Here is a 22234-nt window from a genome sequence, read left to right as displayed (position 1 = left end):
AATACACATCTTCTGCGATCATCATCTTGTCAATCACGGAGCTCAAAGTCATTTTATCAAAGTCATTAACGTCAAAAATGTCATGAGGTGCAAGCGTCCGGAGACAACAGTCTCTTTAAAATCTGAAATTCTTGAAAAAAGAAATGTTGGCATGTGTTCTGCAGAATAATCTTTTATTATTGTGATGAGTATTTTAAAATGCAGTGAAACCGTTTTAATTTAAAATAGGTTTAATATTTTACAAACTTTTGTCCATCAAATCAAAGTCACATGGTGCAACCAACATGCAGAAATGTTGCTGTCATGTGAAAATACAGATGATCTCTTAGACCCACAATTCTGTGTGTGAAGATTTAAAAAAACAAATCATAATTGTGTCATATTATTATCAATATTTGTACATTTTAAGGAAAAGGCACATTTGGTTCAGGTCATTTGGTGCAACCAAGAGAAAACTTGATATTCTTGACCTAAAAATTCCAATGAAACTTATATTAATTAATGAAGTTCTGCGCACTCATGTACTCAAATATTTTAATACCTTTTACTTGATGGTTGCACCACATGACAATTTAAAATCATTAAATCAATTCTTTGTACAAAATGCTATAAATGTTTTTCAGACAATTTAGTAAAAACATGATCTCGTACATTTCCATGTCTATGAACGTGACACACGTCTGTTTTAAACCAGATTTATTTCAATAGTTCTCATTTTTGTCACCTCACACAACATTATGTCAATGACCCCTGAGTGCCACTGCAACTAGCATCATCATACGCCTTCATATCGTGCGAGAACCTTCTCTTGGTTCATTTCTGTGTCGAAAAATCACAGATTGTGTTTCTGGATTGTCAAAATGTATAAAAGTCTACTGTTACTTTAACAAAATCTCTAAAAGAAGCAACATTTTGTTTGTATTAACATTCACTGATACACGTTAATACAGATTCTTATTATAAAATCATAAAAAAAAAGAAAAAGAAACATGTTCACATTTTATGGTAAAAACAGCAGGAATTATTGAAATACTGTAAACGGTAACTACTATTTCAAATTGAACAGCAAACATCAGCTTCTGACATCAGAGAAGATTTTCACAAAACAAAATGCTGCATTTACTTGTCATGTTCGGCTATCCAAACAAAAACAACTTTCCCACATAAGAGTTAATCCGAGAAATTTATGTGAAGCCTGAGACTATATTCCCCACGGATGGACCACCCTATTGGCCACTTGTGTCAATGCACAACAGCACTACAGCTCCACAAAACACCTAAATGGTATTGTTGACGATAAAATCAAATGTGCCGTTCCTAAAAGAACATGATAAGAAAGCACTAAAAATCAACGCTAGTCCTACTCGTAATAATAGTGTTGAACATATTGATGATTTTGACAGAAACAGCTTGAGAGATGGGGGCAATCTCATGCCTGGTTGCTGGTTCCATTAATGACGCAGTGTGCCTCACTAGCAGCTGCTGCCTTGGAACAGAGTTCGGTGGCCACGGACACGTCCGTCTGCCCCTCTTCTGCTCTCTGGTGCCGATAATGACGTGTGATGACCCAAGCACTGCAGCCCAGGTAAATCACAGTCAGGAAGATAAAGTAAAAGAAATAAACAAAAAACTGCAAGAAATAGAAAGAAAGAAAAACTGAATTAGGCCAGAATATCTTAAGTTAATATAGAATAACAGAAGAAAGAAGACTTTTAATAGAAATGTATTGAAACTCTGTACATTACTTCAGGAAACTGTTCATTTTACCTCCATCTGATGGTCAACGTTTGCTTTGACTAAATGTTTAGGTTTTGCATGCACTGAAAGTTATTATCATTGCTACATGGGCTGGGCGTTTTATTATGTATACATGTTATTAACAGTAAAAGCTGCCCAAGTGACTCAAACCGGTTTTGGGATTTGCACTCGGGTGGAACCAGACACTGAAGCAGTCACATGGTCTGTAGCCAAATAAAGCTCGAGATGCCACACATCATGTGTTTATGGCTAAACGAGTCAAGCTCTGATACAATGCTTTGTTTTGAAAACAATGAGACACTTTGGTGCCAAACATCTCACTACTTTTTTCATTTCAAATGTTACTGTAACTTAAAGGGACAGTTCACCAAAAATGAAAATTCTCTCATCATTTATTCACCCTCATGCCATCCCAGATGTGTGTGACTTACTTTCTTCTGCAGAACACAAATGAAGATTTTTAGAAGAATATTTCAGCTCTGTAGGTCCATACAATGGAAGTGAATGGTGACCAGCTCCAAAAAACAAATCTAAGAATTTTACATAAAATTACTCCACAAGACTCCAGTGGTTTAATCAATGTCTTAAGAAGAAATATGATAGGTGAGGGTGAGAAACAGATCAGTTTTTATCAATTCAGGGGTCAGGAGGCAATGAAGCAGTGCAGGTAAGGCTTTTATTTTTTCTGCCTCAGGTTCTGGGGTGACAATGCAGTCTATTCACATAGATACAAACACTCAATCAGATAACAACAACCCAGTTAGATTATGAATACAAGCATCATGCATTCGCGCTCTCAGGGCTCTCTCGAACTGGTGCGGCTTTTAAGTTTCCCTCCGCCATCACTATAACAAGAGACAGGAGTTAGAGATAATTACAACCCAAGTGACAAGCCTTACCGCTCTCTGTCCCGCAGACAAACACACAACCCTGCCCCCATCACCACATATCCCCACCGCCCGACTCAGGCCAGGGCAACATCTGGCCTGCCACTTCTGGAGAGGAAGTCAGCCACAGCCACCTGCGCTCCAGGTCTTTGGATCACCTCAAATTTGAACGGCTGAAGTGCCAGTTACCAACGGGTGATCTGCGCATTGGCATCTTTCATGCGGTGGAGAATGGATTTGGTTCGAGAGTCACCTCCGGCCCGAGCTTCACCTCCGGCCCGAGCTCCGCCCTCTCAGGGACTACCGTCACTAGAGCCACAAGGACCGCCTCCCTCCATGATTTTAGGAGGTTGAGATGGTAAACTTGATGTGCCCCTCCCCCATTCGTTCGCTTAACCTCATAATCGAGATCTCTGAATTGCTGTGTGACCTCAAAGGTCCTTTGCCACTTGGGGAGTCATTTAGAGCTTGAGCTGGCAGTAATACAAGCACTTTATCTCCTGGTGCAAACTCCCATAGTCCCTGTCATACAGTCGGCTTTGACGTTCCTAAGCTTGGAGCAAATTCTCCTGTGTTAATCGACCCAAAGAGCTTTGCTCCAAGATCAAGAACATACTGAATTTCGTTTTTACTGTTTGAAGGTCCCAAGCTTCCCTTATGACGTTGAGCACGCCACGTGGCCGATGCCCATACAGTAGCTTGAATGGGGAAACCCCAGTGGAGGCTTGCGGGATCTCTTGCACTGCAAATAACCGGTGATTGAGCCACTTATCCCAATTTCTAGCGTCCTCGTGTACGAACATAAGAATCATGATCTTTAAGGTTTTATTAAATAGTTCCACCAATCCATCAGTTTGTGGGTGGTAAACACTGATGAGAAACAATTTAATATCTAACAATTCGTCTAGTTCACATAGTGTTCGTGACATAAATATATTGCCTTGATCAGTGAGGACTTCTTTTGGAATACCGACTCAGGAGATTATTCTGAGTGCCTCCGCAACACTACGTGCCAAGATGTAGTGCAGGGGCACTGCTTCCGGATATCGTGTTGCATAGTCCACCAGAACTAATACAAAGTGATGCCCACGTGTGGTCCGTTCTAATGGCCCGACGAGGTCCATGCCAATTCTTTTGCAGGGGATATTGATTAGCAGTAGAGGGCACAATAGCACTTTTGGGGTGGCCGGACGATTCACCAACTGACATTCATGGCACGCCGCACACCACTTGCGAACGTCCCCATGAATGCCCGGCCAAAAACATCTGGCCATTATTCGGTTGAGTGTTTTCTCGTGCCCTAGCCTTTATGTGGTTTTTAAAGCTTCAAAATGTTGGCACCCATTCACTGGCATTGTATGGACCTACAGAGTGGAGATATTTTTCTAAAAATCTTCATTTGTGTTCTGCAGAAGAAAGTCAGTCACACACATCTGGGATGGCATGAGGGTGAGTAAATGATGAGAGCATTTTTAGGTGAACTGTCCCTTTAAGGATCTGCTACTAACTTGCTGGTGATATTTTATTATTATTATTATTATAATACATTTTACACACCTGAGATTGAACATTTAAAGCCAATCCCCTCTTATCTACCACAATGATGGTGGTGATTGACTTTAGGATTGTCCCAAGGAAAGTGTTTACTCCAAACACTAAAGCACATAGTTCTTTAGTAAGATTAGATGCAATCTGGAATCTGAGAGGAAGAAACACAAAAAGAAGATGTCTGAACAACATGCAGCTGATAGCCATCTGGACAGTTTTAGTTCCATCGTTTAAATGTTTTAACAGGTGCAACGATGCCAATTTATTTCATTTTTTGAGTCAATCCAAAATAGGGTTACACACTAATATCAGTTTTACACAAGTAGAATCTTTCATAAAGAGCCACAGTAGCTCAGTCTTGTATCACTTACATGGCAATAGGCACAAGGAACTGGTACAAGCCTCTGAACAGGGCGTATGAGACGTAGCAAACCCAGATATTATCTGTGGTGTCCATGAGCAGCAGCAGACCAGCCTGTGCCGCAGTAATCAATCCAATCACCAGTTCGGACCAAAGATTCCATCGTATTGTCACATAGCCTGCTGCAAATGATGTGATCGCACCTATGGATTTCACACAGTCACTCATTGATCATACAAAGCTGATGATCAGCCACTGTTTGTCATGATAAGTTCAAGTCTACAGGCCTTATCCACAGTAATGTCATTTATCATTTTGACCGTAATGAAAGCGCGGCTGTGAGGCACTGACTTTGTCTCTTCAATGGCATGAAAGGTCCTAGATCATATCTACTTTTCACAACTTCAGCTGGCAATGTTTGAAATAATGTGTACCATTCACAAGTAATAACATTAAGTTTACATTCATTTGTATATCAAGCGCTATAACGGTACTGTCACTTTAAGAGTTTTACGCATATCTCACAGACTCCACATTGATCATTTCAACTTTAACATACAGATTTGGGAAGCGGACTCGACTCTGCATCTCCTGGTGTTGTAATATCGGGGAAGTTCTTATTGTTTGCCAATTTACTGTCACAAATTTGTCCGTTTAATCCAAAGTAAAATACAGAGAGAATATCCAGGTCTGGAAAGCAGATGTGTTGAAGGACTTGTGTTGTGTGATAACTTCATACAGAGCGGATTTGACTCCGATTGATGATCATTCATTTAATAATCACTTTGTAAATTGTATTAGTGCTGTTAGGCTTCTAAAATGTGTAGCAGATCAGTGGTCGAGGAAATATAGTCCAAAAATATCAACCGGTTTCCCTGAAAGGATTCAACTCCAGCTTTCGGTTTCGATTCCAACGTTTCGAGTCGATTCTCGACTCCATGCATCCATATGCACAGGTGTTTCTGTTCATTATTAATGAGAGAAGTCTCATTATTTTATAGTATATCCATGCTATCTGTTGTTCAAATTAACATTTATTTGTACTTTCTTTTAATTATTCAATGATAGTGGAGTGCAGGATTTCATCTTTGGACGCGCATAACACGGAAGACATGGTCCGTTTTAATCTCAAGCACTTTCCAACAAAACAAGGCGATTTTCCAGGTATTCTCAGGGGGCCTGAGCAGCTGAGTCGTGAGGTCGTGCTGAGTGACTCCAGTCAGGTCTCCTAAGCAACCAAATTGGGCACTGTTGCTATGGAGGGTAGAGTCACATGGGGTAACCTCCTCGTGGTGGTGATTAGTGGTTCTCTCAATGGGGCGTGTGGGGAGTTGTGTGTGGATCGTGGAGAGTAGCATGAGCCTCCACATGCTGTGAGTCAGATGCGCTGATTGACGGTCTCAGACGCGGAGGTAACCGCACCACCACGAGGACCTGCTAAGTAGTGAGAATTGGGCATTCCGAATTAGGGAGAAAAATGGGAGAAAATAAAAAAGACCTTGTGTGAACTCCGTAAACAGTGTAGGAAAAAAGCGAAGTAGTTGTTTAAACGTGGTCAAATTTGGAAATATCTCATTTTGCCTCAATATGATTCGTCACGTTTTTAGTTCATGACATATCGTCCCAACCCTACTTTTTAAAAATGTTTTATTTGCATAATGATCAAAAACTATTTAAACAACAGTACAAGCCATTGAATAGACTGTAATCTACTCCTCACTGCCACATTTTCATCCCTATCAAAAAATCAAATATGGCGCATATGGTGAATAATAAAGGTCTTGAGCATTCAGCTGATGAAACTTGGATAGCCTATACAAATGTTTTTGAAATGATGAAAGTTTGGCATCAGATTTGATGTGAATAGGTATTTTATAAACATGTTATACTGTTACCTCCTTCAGTTACATCAAGATGTGTGCAAACAGGCCTTATTTAAAGGGATAGTTCACCAAAACAATTAAAATCGTTTACTCACACTCATGTCATCCCAGATGTGTGTGACTTTATTTCTTCTGCAGAACACAAATTAAGATTTTTAGAAGAATATTTCAGCTCTGTAGGTCCATACAATGCAAGTGAATGGTGACCAGAACTTTGACGCTCCAAAAAGCACATAAATGCAGCATAAAAGTAATCATATGACTAATTAATATCTTCTGAAGTGAAAATCTACACAAGTGTAGAATAGAATAATAGATCGCTATTCCAAACTTTTTTCCCTAAAAATTCACAAGAGTCGAGGTCAAGCACGTTGGAAGGTTCACGTGAGGAATACGGGAAAAAGAAAGCACAGTGTTGTTTACAAAAGAGGAGCATAGATCATCATTAGGGCTGGGATAAACGATTATTTTTTAAATGATTAATCTAGCGATTATTTTTTCGATGCATCGATTAATCTAACGATTCATTTTTCCAGTCCGATTCGATTTCGATTCGATTATCTCCCCATTAATTGACTAAAAGCAATTTATACATGTTGATTTATATATCTGAATGAATTCCTTAACATTGCAATATATGTTTATTGCTTTTAAAATTCCAAAATAAAAGACTATACAAGTGCAAAGTAATGCATTCTTAGTCAGAGGTAGCATTCAATAAAACCTTGAAGCCTTGAAAACACACAAGTCTAGCTTACTGAAAAAAAAGTGCATCTTTTAGTTCTTCTTATAGATTAAAATAACAACAACTTGATGTCTAGCATTCAATAAAAAAATAAAAAGGTCACCCAGCCACACTTTCTTACAGCTATTGAAAGAATACAGTAACTATTGTAAACTTGGGGGCTTGAAGCTAATACAGAAAGTGCTTTTCCAACCAAAAATAAATAATGAAAATAAACATTCAGAATTCAACATTTATGTTGAACATACTGAAAAAAAGCATCTTCATTCACATGCAAATAACAACTTACACTCTGACACTTTCCTTTCACCTTAAGAATACTGTGTGTGCGCGCGCGTGCTGCTGCATTGCCGTGGTGCTAGAATGGAAGGCCATCTCCATTTTGCAAAGACGACATATCACGGAATTGTTTCCTTTAATGTAATGCCTTGCAGTTCTGATAGTCTGAGGAGCCACTCGTGTTGCTACTATTCTCCGGCGCCGCCATCTTTGTTTTGGGTCTGACGAATCGACGCACATATTTTGCGTCGACGGATTTTTTGCGTCGACGTCGCGTTGTCCAAGCTCTAATAATCATACATAGATGCCTCATTCAGCTGGTTTGGATACGTCAACAGTGTCAACCCTTGTCAATGAGCTGGCCAGAAGGGAACATTTTTTTTAAAATATTGGTCTATTTCTTACACCTAGCAGAAGATATTAACCCACTGGAGTCGTGACTTTATGTGCTTTTTGGAGCTCAACAATGTTGGCACTCATTGACATGCATTGTATGGACCTACAGGGCTGAAATATTCTGAATTTAGCAGAAGAAAGAAAGTCACACATCTGGGATGGCATGAGGGTGAGTAAATGATGAGAGAATTCTCATTTTTGGGTGTACTGTCCCTTTAAAACCATTAACACAGCTAGACAGCGTCCTTTAAAACAAGCTCAACTGCCATGCCTCGAACCAAATGTTGTCATTGGTCATTTCCACAGGTGTGTTTACAAAACGTTTGTCATGCCAAAGCTTAAGGGTTGAGAAACATGAACTTTCTATAGTAACTATCATCTATGATAACTACAGTATACAACTATAACCTCAATGATTTTCAAGTAATCAAACTTCAAGAGGTTAGGTCACAATAACCTAGAGAATATTGAACGGTGTTGTTCATTTGATAAATAACCATGAATGAACACCGCATGTTTAAAGACCGGTTCGGTGAATGTGATTCTGCATATGGCTGAGTGAAACTACCCATAGGCCATTTCAGGAACTAACTTACCTAATAACGTCGAAGCGGCTTCAACAGCTCCATTGTAGACATGCTTGTTCTCTGTGGCAGGGTAAACTTTATTCCACAGGATGTGCACATAAAAGACAACTAGATAGTAACCAGTTGAGTTGAAAACCCACCACAAGCACCAGAGCCTTAAACTAGGCACTTTCATGACATTTTTCAACTCCTTCAGCATCTGAACGAACACGGAATTGGTCCAGGAATTGGTCCAGGCACTGACGTTACGGCTTTGTGCTGCCACGCTGCCATCCTTCTCATCGGGTTTCATTCTGGCCAATTCTGACCGAGCTGCATCCTTTCTCTCCTGCTCCAGGTAGGCTTGGTTGAAAAACAGGCTACGCTTGGGCCATGGCAGGAAGAAGGACAACAGCAGCCCAAAAGTGACAAACCCCAACGATACAGCACTGAGCATCGTGTATGTCACGCCACCTATCGACACACACATCTGACCCAACACAGAGCTTATGAAGACGCCCATGAGCACAGAGGAGCGGGAGAAGCTGGCAACACGCTGGTACACGGTCGCTGGCACCAGTGAGAAGATGTATGAGGAGTAGGCCACACGGGCAGCCATGGTGATGCCATAAAAGAACTCCATTAACTGCATTTCCAGCAATGAGGTGCCCAAGAGCAGCAACAGCCAAATGGAAACATGACTCAAACTCTGAAGGATCAGTACAGGTTTGTAGCGCAGGTAATCTGTCAGCAGGAAAACGGGCACCAGCACTGCCATGTAGGAATACGAGAGCACGGGGCTGATTTCATTGGTGACCTGTGAAGAGAGCCGTTGTTAATAATTATGTATAGTAATGCATAACTGTGATGTGCATTTAGTTACTGGTGCAACTCAAATGGACAAATGAGTCAGCTTGTTTTTGTTCCATTAGATAACACACGTTTGTAAAATAGCAGATGTGACGGTGCAGGTGCTCTTTGAACTTATTAAAGAATTAAAACATGACAAAAGTGTAACAAAAGATAACATCAAGCTAAAAACAAGCGCTTGGGTCTATTTTGCAGTCCCAGTGGAAAATTCCCAAATATGCTCTACATGTGGTAGATTACATTTCGGCTTTTTTACAAAACAAAGGCTGTAACCCTTAAAGGAATAACTACCATCAAACGAGCGAGCACAAACTCACACATGTGATTAATAACTCCACTAATGAGTGAGAATGATCTGGAAAAGGATTAGACATGATCTGACCCACTTTAAAGGAATGTGAACTCTGACCCAGTGTTTCCCATGAATTACCAAGATTACGGTTTCATAATGATCCGAAGATATTTGTACACTTCTCATAACAACATAAAAGATCTGTGACTTTGTGTTTTGCACCGTTGCTTTCGGCAAAGCATCTCTCAGTTCCAGTCAGATTTCTTGGATGGCTCGAACGGACAAGCTCATTAAAATGTCAATAACAAAAAAATAACCAGCTATATTTGTGATGGGCCTCTTAGTTTTGCTCTCAAAGCGCACCAGATTGATGCATTTAACTTTAAAATGAAAATTATTTTCTAACGGGGGAGCATCTCCGAACCCCCCCCAAGAGGGTCTGAGGTCCACCCAGTAGAGTCTCTCAAACTCCCGTGGGAAACAGTACTTCCCAGACCCCAGCAGCTGTGCGCAGCATGAGGACAAGATAACACGGGCCTCACAAGAAAAACAAAGTTTCTTAAGTGCGTGCACTACAGTACCAGACAAATGTTTTTAGGGGTGAGTGGGGTATGCTTGTGTAAGATGTCCAGGTGTAAGCTGAATCATTGAGGAATGTGCACGATTTACATTTCAAACAGAAAAAAAGAAGAATGTAATAATGCCCTATAATAACGTCTCCTCAGACAGCAAAATGTTTCATTTTCAGAATATGGTGTGAAACGATTTTTCTGCCTTTTTTTTCTTTTTTAAGTTAAATACTTGATAGAAAACCTGTATAAATTTTACAAAAAGATCATTAAATTAATTTTCCGGGTTCAACACATGTTCTGCTCAATCAGCAGCATTTGTTGCTTAGTGTACCACATAAATTAATTTCGACTCGTCCCTCCTTTAATAAAGCACAAATGTGTGTTCCAGTGACACACTCACAATGGAAGTTAAAAGCACTTACATTCATTCTTCTGTTAAACTCGTGTATTATTTGAGCTGTAAAGTTGTTTAAATCATCATTTTTACAGTCGTTTTAGAGTTTGTTGACATTATATCATCATGGTAATGAAGTTGTAAATTGTCTATATCTTCACACAGATGTGGTTAATTAGTGATTTAATGACAGTAAAATCATGTTAACACACATATTGTTTATGTCTTGTGTCTATACTTGTGAAACAGTATTTTAATGTGTACAGATTAAACCCCATTGACTTGCATTGGAAGTGTGTCACCGGAACAGCACCGAGCGTCAAAGAATGCCACAAATGTATATATAATTATTTAAGTGGCTCAAGAATAAGTTTACAGTTTATGACTGACTTTTGTTTTTATCTGCATGGAAGCCAACAAGTATAATAATAAAAATATGTATCTAAATACATATGGGGGGAAATAACTGAGCAAAAATTTTTTACAATTAAATACAAGCGGAAGAAATAAGGTGAAAAGGCTGAAAACCATTAAAAAAATGTTTTGGATCATTTCATACTTTTGATGCTTTTTCATCTTTTAAAAATGTGGACATTTAGTATTAATAAGGAATGAGTATGAGTGAGTACAGAATAACTTTGGGCTGCAAGTAAGGATTATTTTGATAGTCGATTAATTGAACGATTATTCGACTATTCTGCGATTATTGCAGCGGTTAATCATTATTAACTGATTATTCAGCTTGTGTCTCTATTTAAAAGGTTGTATTAAACGTGTTTACTAACAATAAAGACAAAATCATCTTTTATAAACACGCTCTAAATGACATTCACTGAATTAAATCACTGCAAAATAATCCTCTTATCAAGTGTTTTTGTCTTTTTTCCATTTTTAAATGTCTAAAAATCCTTAAAACAAGAAACATTTACTTGAAAAGCAACATATGAGATATTGAAACTTGCTTTAAGAGAATGTATCTGAAATATACAGTAAGTGTATTTTGTACACAAGTATATTTTATCACTTGTTCATACTTCTGCGAGTGCAGTAAAGACAAAATGTACTTATATTCAAGATCTATTCTCTAAAAGCACGTCTAAATATCTGATCTGCTGCTTCTCAGGTGAATGCATCTTTTTAAAGGATTTTTAGATATTTGTAATATTATATTTAACATTCTCAGATAACAATGATTTCTTCTGCAATATAGGTGCTAAAGTAAATGTTGTTTAAACATATAAAGGCGTGTTTGATAAAAAGGTGCGTTTCTTGCACAAGCTTTAAAAAAGAAAGCACTAAAGTTTCTGCAATCATACTTTAAATGCCATGAAACATTCAGTCAGAAAAGTAATGCGCCCCGCACCTGTTCTCTCGTGAAGTTCTTCTCTGTACTCAGCAGGTTTGGCGTGATAAATGGCTCTCCGGGTTTCAGCTGAACCATGAATCCATACAAACAAAGGAAAACCACAGACCACAACCAGGCTTGAGGCTTCTGCGTTTGGGTTTCCAGGTCGTCCTTTGTTTCTGGAGCCTCAGGTTCAGCGGTGTGTCCATTTTCATCAGTCCTCAATTCCTCCTTAGCGTCCTCTGTCCTTTCACTGCGTGCACTCAATTCCATCATGAGGTGTAATATTAACTGTCTGGCTACAGCCCTATTGACACTGTAAGCAACTCTCTCACAAACAGAATTATCTAATGATACATAACAAGCAAAAGGAACCTTTATCCTCCAGACTAACAGCTACAGGCTTGGCAGTATTACAGAGTTCACAGACTGGTAACAACCCAGGGAATGCACCAGCCATTTAACCCAAAGACATTCACAGTGTTAACGAATGATTTCGACGTGATCCAAGTAGAGGTGTTAAACTGCTACAAGTGTGCAAATAAATGTCAGCATTCACCTTTGTCCAGCATCCAGCACTGTCAATGATTTAAAAATCCTGTCAAACTGGAGCGCACGTGCCGATCCTGTAATCAAGCAAAAAGAAAATTTAATTATGGCACTTGTTATGTGAACTTCAAATGCAATTTTAAAATGCATTAATATTATAAATGTATGCACATGTTAAAGGTGCACCAGTCATATTTTCCCCATTAAAAAAAAAGTTTTACTTCTAAAGAAATGAATTGTAATTTGGAAACATGTGTATAAAATCATGAGCACTCACATGAGATGAGGACTGTATTCATATCAGAAACCTTATAAAAGCGGATTTATTCTTACATGGGGCGGGGGTGCCCTCATGGGGGCTGCCATTTTAGAATCACATGACCAGATGGATAATACTCGCTTAATCTCAGTACCTGTCCTGTTACTGGACAATTTCTCTCTTGGATTAAATAAACCTATTGATTTTGAATGATGCTGCATCCACACCACTAGGTGTCACTGTGAGCCCAAGATGACACAAACTAAAAGTTACCATTATAAAACAAGTTTGCATGAAATAGGCTCACGTTCTTGTTTTGTGTGGCAAAATAACAGGTTTGATTTTAGATCTAATATAAACATAAAGACCAACATCAGATCTCGAACAGACAGCATGAACACAAACATGGATGTGAAAGGCACAGTCGCATAAATTGAGTTAACAGTGCAACGTCAGCACTTATTTAAAGATAAAAGAGTTCAATCTCAGAAGTCATGGGCACATTAGCTTTCAAATGATGTGTTACCTTAAACCAGCCACACTCAGTACATGTGACACTGGGAAAGTAGTTCAGATATAAAAATCCAGGAGACACATGCGCGCTCTTAGAGAGCCACTGTTGTTTGCACGCACAACAAATACCCGGATGTTTATCTGAGAGGAACCAGAGCCATTTTACCAAATTAGCCTACAAGCTTCGAGGAAACTTGAGGCCGTTTTTAACGGTTGTTTTGGGATTAGATGCTTTGGTGTACTGAATAATCAATTTTGTAAGGAAACAGATCATAAATAATTAATTTAACACCTGTATGTTAATTTTAAACATGTTTTACACTAATAAATAATTTTGGAATGAACTCTGTGTGGAGTTTACAACGATACAAGTGCTGTTTCATAAGAGAAGACGGACAGTTTTGCGACAGGTAGTTGTACGTTTACGGCTCTCCCCCGTTTCATTTGTATTGCACCCGCAAACAGTGGCTTACTGTCGTAACACGCTATTTGAAGGTTTTAAGATTCAAGATTCAAATTGCTTTACTGGCATGTTGAAAGAAAAGCTTTACATTGCCAAAGCATAGTACATTTAAATATACATACATACATACAAATATGCCCACATATACTTGCAGACAATAATATATATAAAGGGTGGCACAGTGTTTCGGCTATTGTCTAGTAGTGTTCCTGTTCCACGTGTTGTCCTTCTGTCTCGCAGCCCTACAGTGGTGTGTCTACGGTTGTGCCAGGGTGGGTATTGCCCACTCTGAACGTCTGTCTGCCCACCCTGAATGATTGGACGGACGGCAAAACGAAAACGAAAGCTGTGCAGTGTGACATTTGTTATTATTTAATTTAAAATCTGCCGATTGTAAATTCCACAAAAGATTAATATTAACAGCATTGCAACAAAGAACGTGTACAATGAGTCTTATTTACTTTGCTATAGACCTTATTCACGCTAGCAGCATCTTTGATTTTTAATGGTAATGATAATGAGGCTGTGAGGGAACGACTTACAGTCTCTTCAATGGGCTGTCCTGCAATTTAAAGGGTTTTTAGATAATTCCATGGACAAAACATAAAAAAAATATATTTTTAAGAACATTCGGAAGACAAAAGAACTCCAGACAACATGAGTTGTGGAAAATCAAATGTGATCAAGGAGTTTTTTTACAGCTTTACACCATTTGTACCATTGCAGTGTAGGGTTGTGCCTGATGGCTGACCAACATCACGATGTAGAGCCACCATCGTGATGCCACGCCCCCTTTTGCGAGTCTTGCTAGTGTGACTCACTAATCCTAGTCTCTTCTATAGTTAACCTAAACACTTTGCAGTGATTGCTCTGTAAATTAAATTGAGAATATAACTAATGCATATATGCTATTTTAAATACTGTAGTATATGCCAGAGACGTGACGTGCTAGTCTGTGAAAATACCGTGTCAGGCAGGCTACACAAATATTGATCTTGACATTGTTAGCTTCTTGTCTTTTTTTTACATGTCTTACACTGTACATTTAGATTAAAATATTTTATGTTGTAGGCTACAAGAAGATAGCCTTTATTAATTAATTATTAGTAGTTGTAGTGTCTCAGAAAATCTTGCTCATTGTCACAGAGCTCTTGTATACACTGAAGCGGCAGTTTAAGATCAACCCAGACCAGCGAACCTCAAATCACTTTTGTCTGGTTAATACTTTTAAAGAAACATTTCCTTGGCCATAAATCCATAATGTCAAATCAAATGAAAGAAACAAGTTGAATATGAATAACACACATTTATTAAAACATAGAAGAACAACAAATAAAGAACAAGAAAACGGGAACAACACTCAGACCGAAACTCGGCATTAACATTTCACTTATAATTAGCAGCACAATTAACTTCAGCACAGGCTACAAAATAAATTATGTTATTGAAATATTGTAAAGTGGTCATATGAACTACACAAATGAACGTTTAAAAAATAATATGCAAAATCGAATAGCTCCGCAACGGATGGTCGAAAAATGCGTAAAGAAGTCTAATATCTTTCACCATAGACCATGTTTAAATTTCCATGTTTCTGGCCAGAAATACCAACATATTCACTTTATCTGGTTTTAATAAGCTACGGATTGGAGTAACTACACTACCCGCTGTGCTGAAGACCCGCTCTGATGGAGTACTGGTAGCACATATGCACAGATATCCTGAGAATGATTCTAGTCAAAAAGGAACACGTCCATTTGATGAAAATAACTCTTATGGAGTCATGGACAACCTGACCTTTTTAGGGAAATTTAAAATGGTGATTTCCAGACTGGAAAATCTTATCGAAATTAAGAAAAAAATAAATAAATTCATTGAAATTTCTATTATGAATATACATTTTTATAGTTATTTTCAGCTCTAAAATATTTTGTTGGCTAAAAATTGCTCTTTGCAAGTGCAATCTCTATTTCCTCCAAATGCTGTGAGTCTCCGCGGTGTCATGCACAACGAGTCACGTGATAAGATGCGCCGATTGACGGTCTCAGACGCGGAGGCAACTGAGACTTGTCCTCAGTAACAGCGCCACCACGAGGACCTACTAAGTAGCGGGAATTGGTCATTCCAAATTGGGGAGAAAAAAAAACCTCAAAGCTGCCACTAGCGTGAATAAGGTCTATTGCGAAATTTTAAGGGCTCGAGCTTTAGCGCATTGCCTTGAATGCACTTTCAGGGTTGAAGCAATGTTCCCTCTGTGCAGCTCAAGTTTGTGAACATCTCAATGCTTGACTTCTATTTAGCAAAGAAACAAGGCTTGTTTTTTGCAGAAAGGAATGACAATTACTCCATTTAAATACTCTAGACGCAGTGAAATCTCAGCATTGATTTCCTCCTGCTTAGATTGTGAATAAGACGAAGGGTTTGGCTCAAATAATATGCGCTATAAAGACTGTTTAGTGATTTCACCTCTTGTAGTTTTGTAATTACAAAGCAGGAAATAAGAGATTAGGCCTACATATTATCAGTTGTATTGGAGTTTCAGAAATTGCTAAATTAATCTTAATCATAATCAAATGTGTAATTAAATCAAAATGTTATGGATATGGTTTTAATGAAAAGGTGATGATTAATATTTCTCTTGTTTGTTTTATTTGATACCAGCCTCCCATCAATGTTTCCCACCCTAAAGAATAAATTGCCCACCCCAACACTGCATTCTGGGATCGCCACTGCAGACAGGTTTGAGCTTGCTGGGGTTTCTCCAAGTAGGTATGAGAGTCCTTGTGTTCTATCCGATTAAAGTCTTTGTGATGGGTTGTGAAATGCCATTTTTTTTCCTTCCTAATTTGTGCAAAACAAGGCCTTTTTTTTAAAAGTGAGTGCAACGGTGCCATGAGCCATCTGGGTTCTGGTGGTACCTGATAGTAATCGGACTAGTTGTGCAATGCAATGATGATTTATCTGTTTTTACAGCAGTAGCCGTTTTGTGGGCATTAGAATGGGCATAGGATGTTAGACCAAACAGGATGGTTATTTGCTCTGACTCTTCTTCAGTTTTAACCTGTATAATAAAAGACAATCCACTGCCAGGCCAGATCTAATTTTAGTACTGTTTTTAAGATTGCACCAGATTTTATGGGAACATGCACATAATGGAATTAAAGGCAACGAAGAAGCAGATAAACTTGCTAAAGAGTCATTAAGAGAAAGTCGGCATTAGAGTGTAATTTGGAAGAACTGAATTAAGAAGTAAACTAGTGTGAGGTATTGGGGTGCTGTGGCAGCAACAATGGGAAGAAGACAGTAGGGGGAGACATCTTTTCTCAATACAGCCACATGTTAAAACTCATAGTAGATACATTTCAGGAAATAACCGATTCCAACAAGTGTTGTTGTCCAGACTTAGATTTGGCTATTGTAGATTGAATGCAAATCTTTATTATTATTATTTATTTATCTATCATTATGTGATGTATGTATAGTGTCTGAAACTGTATCCCATGTTTTACTTGAATGTTTGAAATTTGATAAATTGAGGAAGGAATTATATGATAAATTAATGAAAGTTTGTGTAACCACCTGTTCCCTGTCCACACTTCTTGGCCCAAAAGACAAAATATCTGAAACCTCAAATAATGCCACTGGTTTTTTTTTAATGAAAAAACAAAAAATGTATTATTTTCCATATACTAAATGCTAAGGGGAGGGGGGATTATCACAGTCTGGGATGTCAATGATTAGCAACAACATTGATGCATTATTATTTTTTTGTGCAGTGTCAGAAAAATCTCACACTCAAGAACTTAGAGGACAAAATGTTCAAGTCAATAAAAAAACTGCCATAAAAATATGATATATTAATATAATTTCCCTCTTTCACTTTTTTTAACCCTTAAAATGCCAGTTTATTTACATAATGCCACTGTTGTTTTTACACACACACAAACACACACACACACACACACACACACACACACACACACTGCTTACACACACACACTCACTCAATCACACACACACACACACACACACACACACACACACACACTGCTTACACACACATGTTGGTCTATCTATCATTATGAGGCCTTTCCATAGACATAATGGTTTTTATACTGTACAAACTATAGATTCTATCCTCTAAACCTAACACAACCCCTAAACCTAACCCTCACAGAAAACATTCTGCATTTTTACATTTTCAATAAAACATTGTTTAATATGATTTTTAAGCAATTTGAATTATGGGGACACCAGAAATGTCCTCATGAACCACATTTATAGCATAATACCCTTGTAATTACCAGTTTGTAATCAAAAAATGTGTCCTCACAAACCACATAAACATGCTCACACACTTCTCAATACACGCGCGCACACACACATGCACACACACACACACACACACACACACACACACAAACACACAGACAGACCCACACACACACAAACACACAGACAGACACACACACACACACTCATACACACACAAACAAACAAGCACACACACACACACACACACACACACACACACAGTTGTATCTGCATCATGTATTCAGGTGTCCTGCAGGTCTCTATAATACAGAAACAGAGAATACACACACACACACACACACACACACACACACATACACACACACACACACACACACACACACACACACAGTTGTATCTGCATCATGTATTCAGGTGTCCTGCAGGTCTCTATAATACAGTAAACAGAGAATACACACACACACACACACACACACACACACACACACACACACACACACACACACACACACACACACACACACTGTTGTATCTGCATCATGTATTCAGTTGTCCTGCAGGTCTCTATAATACAGTAAACAGAGAATACACACACACACACACACACACACACACACACACTGTTGTATCTGCATCATGTATTCAGTTGTCCTGCAGGTCTCTATAATACAGTAAACAGAGAATACACACACACACACACACACACACACACACACACACACACACACACACACACACACACACACACACACACACACACACACACACACACACAGTTGTATCTGCATCATGTATTCAGGTGTCCTGCAGGACTCTATAATACAGAAACAGTGAATACATACACACACACACACACACACACACACACACACACACACACACACACACACACACACACACACACACACACAGTTGTATCTGCATCATGTATTCAGGTGTCCTGCAGGACTCTATAATACAGAAACAGTGAATAGGGGAAAAGCTTTTATTTGCTCCATAGAATAAACATGAGAAAAATGGCACCACCTGGTGTAAAATATTATAAATGTACATTTTGAAGCCAGGGCTCAAGAATAATATCACAGAAAGCATAATATCACAGAATTCATGATTTTATGCTTTAATGGCACTGGGATCAAATATTGCAGATTTAATGTGTTTAAATGGGACATTTTTGTCCTGAAGGTCCCGAGTGAAACTATTCTGTGTACACAGTGTGTTATAGATGTGTTGTAGGAAGGTTGAAATATCAAAATTCCCCACAATATACACACATTCACCAAAATGTATGTTGTTGAAAAAAACAAAAATGAAAAAGACAAAAAGGTCCCGAAGGTCGCACTAGGATTAAGTAATAGTGTAGTAACCATGGCTGTAGTAAACATGATTTTTTGGTGGAAACCACGGCAATACTACAGTAATATTGTAGTAGTAACCATTGCTAATTTTGTGGTACCTATGGTTTAAATAAATACCATGGTTAAACTATGGCTACTTTAGCAATACCATGGCTAATTTTTGTAAAGGTAAACAGAGCAGAAGTAATAATTTTTTGTTTAGGTTATCCAACTCATGAACAGTTAATATTGCCCCATTGAGCAATAATTATGTGCAATACACAGTTTAGTCTTTTTATATTTATCCAACACATCCAACCTCTCCTACACTCTATATATAACATATTTGTATTAGATTTGCACTGCGTGTATGTGTGTATGTGTATGTATGTAGGTGGGCTCTGGGCTTAAAGTCCCCATGAATTCAAAATTGACCATACTTACTTTGTTTGCCTAAATTGATCGTTTTGTGGTGAAAAATTCATCCATGCAAGTCAATCCACACAAAAAACATTTTTGGCTTCGTAATCTTTAATCAAAATCTGAAAATTCCCCGCCCCTCTGCATTGGAGGACCTTGCCTGATGACGTAGGTTTGACGGTTTAGGTGTCCCTTAACATCCGTAACCACGCCCCTCCAACTGACAGTAGACAGGCTGCCTGTGTGTTTGCGAGCATTGACAGCGTGTGAAAGGAGAGGTGGCGAGGAGGTGCATTTTTGGTTGTGACACTCACGGAACACTTTTTACCATTCGAACCCTCCGCATGTAACGGCTCAAACATGTAAGGTCTGATTCCCCCCTTGACGAAATGATCCTCAGTGTGTTCCTGTTCTTCTTCATCTTCCTCCTCCTCCTGCTGCAGGAAGGGGACTGCTGGCGGTGTTTCAGGCGGCGAGTAATCCTCAACAACCGATTGTAAACTTGCGTTAAGATCTGCCTCCATTTCTGAATGAAACACCTACTTTTTTAGATCCAATCAGGTGCTAGTTGGAAAAAAAAGCCACGCCCACTATTTTGCCTCATTTAGTATTCCGTTTCTCTCGGAAATACTTCACAACACTGGAGAAAAGTCGTTTGCAACTTCCGGTTCACGGGGACTTTAAACAGCTGGATCCTGGACTTCCTGTCAGGCAGACGTCAGGTGGTTAGAATGGGCAGCAACATCTCCTCATCACTGACCCTCAACACTGGAGCCCCGCAGGGCTGTGTTCTCAGCCCCCTACTGTATTCCCTGTACACACATGACTGTGTGGCAACACATAGCTCCAATACCATCATTAAGTTTGCTGACGATACGACGGTATTAGGTCTGATCACTGACGATGATGAAAGAGCCTACAGAGAGGAGGTGCACACTCTGACACACTGGTGTCAGGAGCACAACCTCTCCCTCAACGTCAGTAAGACCAAGGAGCTTGTAGTGGACTTCAGGAGGAAAGACGGAGAACACAGCCCCATCACCGTTAACGGAGCAGCGGTAGAGAGAGTCAGCAGTTTCAAGTTCCTCGGTGTCCACATCACTGAAGAACTCACATGGTCCGTCCACACTGAGGCCGTTGTGAAGAAGGCTCACCAGTGCCTCTTCTTCCTGAGACGGCTGAGGAAGTTTGGAATGAACCACCACATCCTCACACGGTTCTACACCAGTACTGTAGAGAGCATCCTGACTGGCTGCATCACCGCCTGGTACGGCAATAGCACCGCCCACAACTGCAAAGCCCTGCAATGGGTGGTGCGAACTGCCAGAAACATCATCGGAGGTGAGCTTCCCTCCCTCCAGGACATATACACGAGGCGGTGTGTGAAAAAAGCTCGGAGGATCATCAGAGACTCCAGCCACCCGAGTCATGGGCTGTTCTCACTGCTACCATCAGGCAGGCGGTATCGCAGCATCAGGACCCGCACCAGCCGACTACATGACAGCTTCTTTCCCCAAGCAGTCAGACTGTTGAACACTTGATCTCTCACGATCAATAATTAGCACTGCACTTTATTAATCTATAATCTCACACTGGACTGTCAACATATTCTCCTCAATACAACTACTTTATATATATATATATATATATATATATATATATATATACTCTTTACTTATTGTATTGTATATTGTGTATTCTATATTGTGTGAATTGTCTACTGTACATTGTATATAGTTATTGTGTTGTGTAAGTATGTGTACATTTGATATGTAAATTGTGTTGTGTAAGTATGTGTACATCTGATTTGTAAATTGTGTTGTGTAAGTATGTGTACATCTGATTTGTAAATTGTGTTGTGTAAGTATGTGTACATTTGATATGTAAATTGTGTTGTGTAAGTATGTTGTTTACTGTAATTGGTATATGTCTCGTCACTGTCATGACTGCTATGTTGCTCGGAACTGCACACAAGAATTTCACCTACTGTTGCACTTGTGTACATGATAGTGTGACAATAAAGTGATTTGATTGATTTGATGTATTTATATGTAAGTGTATATGTACACAATAAGACAATATATATATATATATATATATATATATATATATATATATATATATATATATATATATATATATATATATATATATTTATCCCAAGAAATTGCACACAAAACAAATCATAGCGGTATTGGTATCGACGATATTGGACTCGATATAGAGTGCCGAAGTTATGACGTCACTTTGTAGGCCAAAACGGAAGTTAGCGGCGCATGGGTTCCCTCGATCGAAAAGCTATGCATTTTCCCCATAGACTTTTGGGAAATCGCAAAAAATAAGATCTGTGTTCAACAAAGAGTTGTGACCCTTACACGTTTTGTCTATCAAGATAATATTTACAAGTTAATCCAAAATGTATACATTTTGAAGCCTAAATAAAGCCGTCAGATATAAAATGCTAACGGTAGGCTATAAACGGACTACAGCACACCATGGTCGCGGATCAACGTCATCATCAA

General features: G+C 38.9%; 1 protein-coding gene and 1 long non-coding RNA gene across 3 annotated transcripts in view; one reads left to right on the top strand and one right to left on the bottom strand.

Moving 5' to 3' along the window:
• The window catches only part of LOC127654050 (uncharacterized), a 165180-nt gene extending 146456 nt beyond the window's left edge, over positions 1–18724 (top strand). The window contains exon 2 of the long non-coding RNA XR_007971891.1: positions 18381–18724. This is a non-coding gene — a long non-coding RNA (uncharacterized LOC127654050). The remainder of the gene's footprint in view (positions 1–18380) is intronic.
• Positions 163–13333, bottom strand: slc19a1 (solute carrier family 19 member 1). 2 transcript variants are annotated; one of them, XM_052140975.1, is made up of 6 exons: positions 13231–13333; positions 11915–12522; positions 8454–9240; positions 4565–4757; positions 4203–4344; positions 163–1630 (listed from the first exon to the last, which is right to left on the bottom strand). In XM_052140975.1, the coding sequence occupies exons 2-6, from the start codon at positions 12170–12172 to the stop codon at positions 1430–1432; spliced, it is 1581 nt and encodes a 526-aa protein (XP_051996935.1). In that variant the 5' UTR covers positions 12173–12522; positions 13231–13333; the 3' UTR covers positions 163–1429. The 2 variants fall into 2 exon arrangements, with proteins under 2 accessions (XP_051996935.1, XP_051996936.1); XM_052140976.1 differs by having other exon boundaries at positions 12456–12522.
• Positions 18725–22234: the final 3510 nt, after the last annotated feature.

The sequence above is a fragment of the Xyrauchen texanus genome, chromosome 13 (assembly GCF_025860055.1).
Source record: "Xyrauchen texanus isolate HMW12.3.18 chromosome 13, RBS_HiC_50CHRs, whole genome shotgun sequence".
In the NCBI taxonomy this organism is placed as follows: Eukaryota; Metazoa; Chordata; class Actinopteri; order Cypriniformes; family Catostomidae; genus Xyrauchen; species Xyrauchen texanus.
The sequence above is the reverse complement of the archived record's forward strand: the minus strand, read 5'-3'. Positions and strand labels throughout refer to the sequence as shown.

Coding starts and splice junctions, on each gene's coding strand:
- slc19a1 (XM_052140975.1), bottom strand. CDS start 12,172: ATGATGGAATTGAGTGCACGCAGTGAAAGGACAGAGGACGCTAAGGAG. Junction 9,241..11,914: donor AGAACTTCACGAGAGAACAG/GTGCGGGGCGCA, acceptor CTCTCTTCACAG/GTCACCAATGAAATCAGCCC. Junction 1,631..4,202: donor CTTTAAATGTTCAATCTCAG/GTGTGTAAAATG, acceptor TATTTCTTGCAG/TTTTTTGTTTATTTCTTTTA.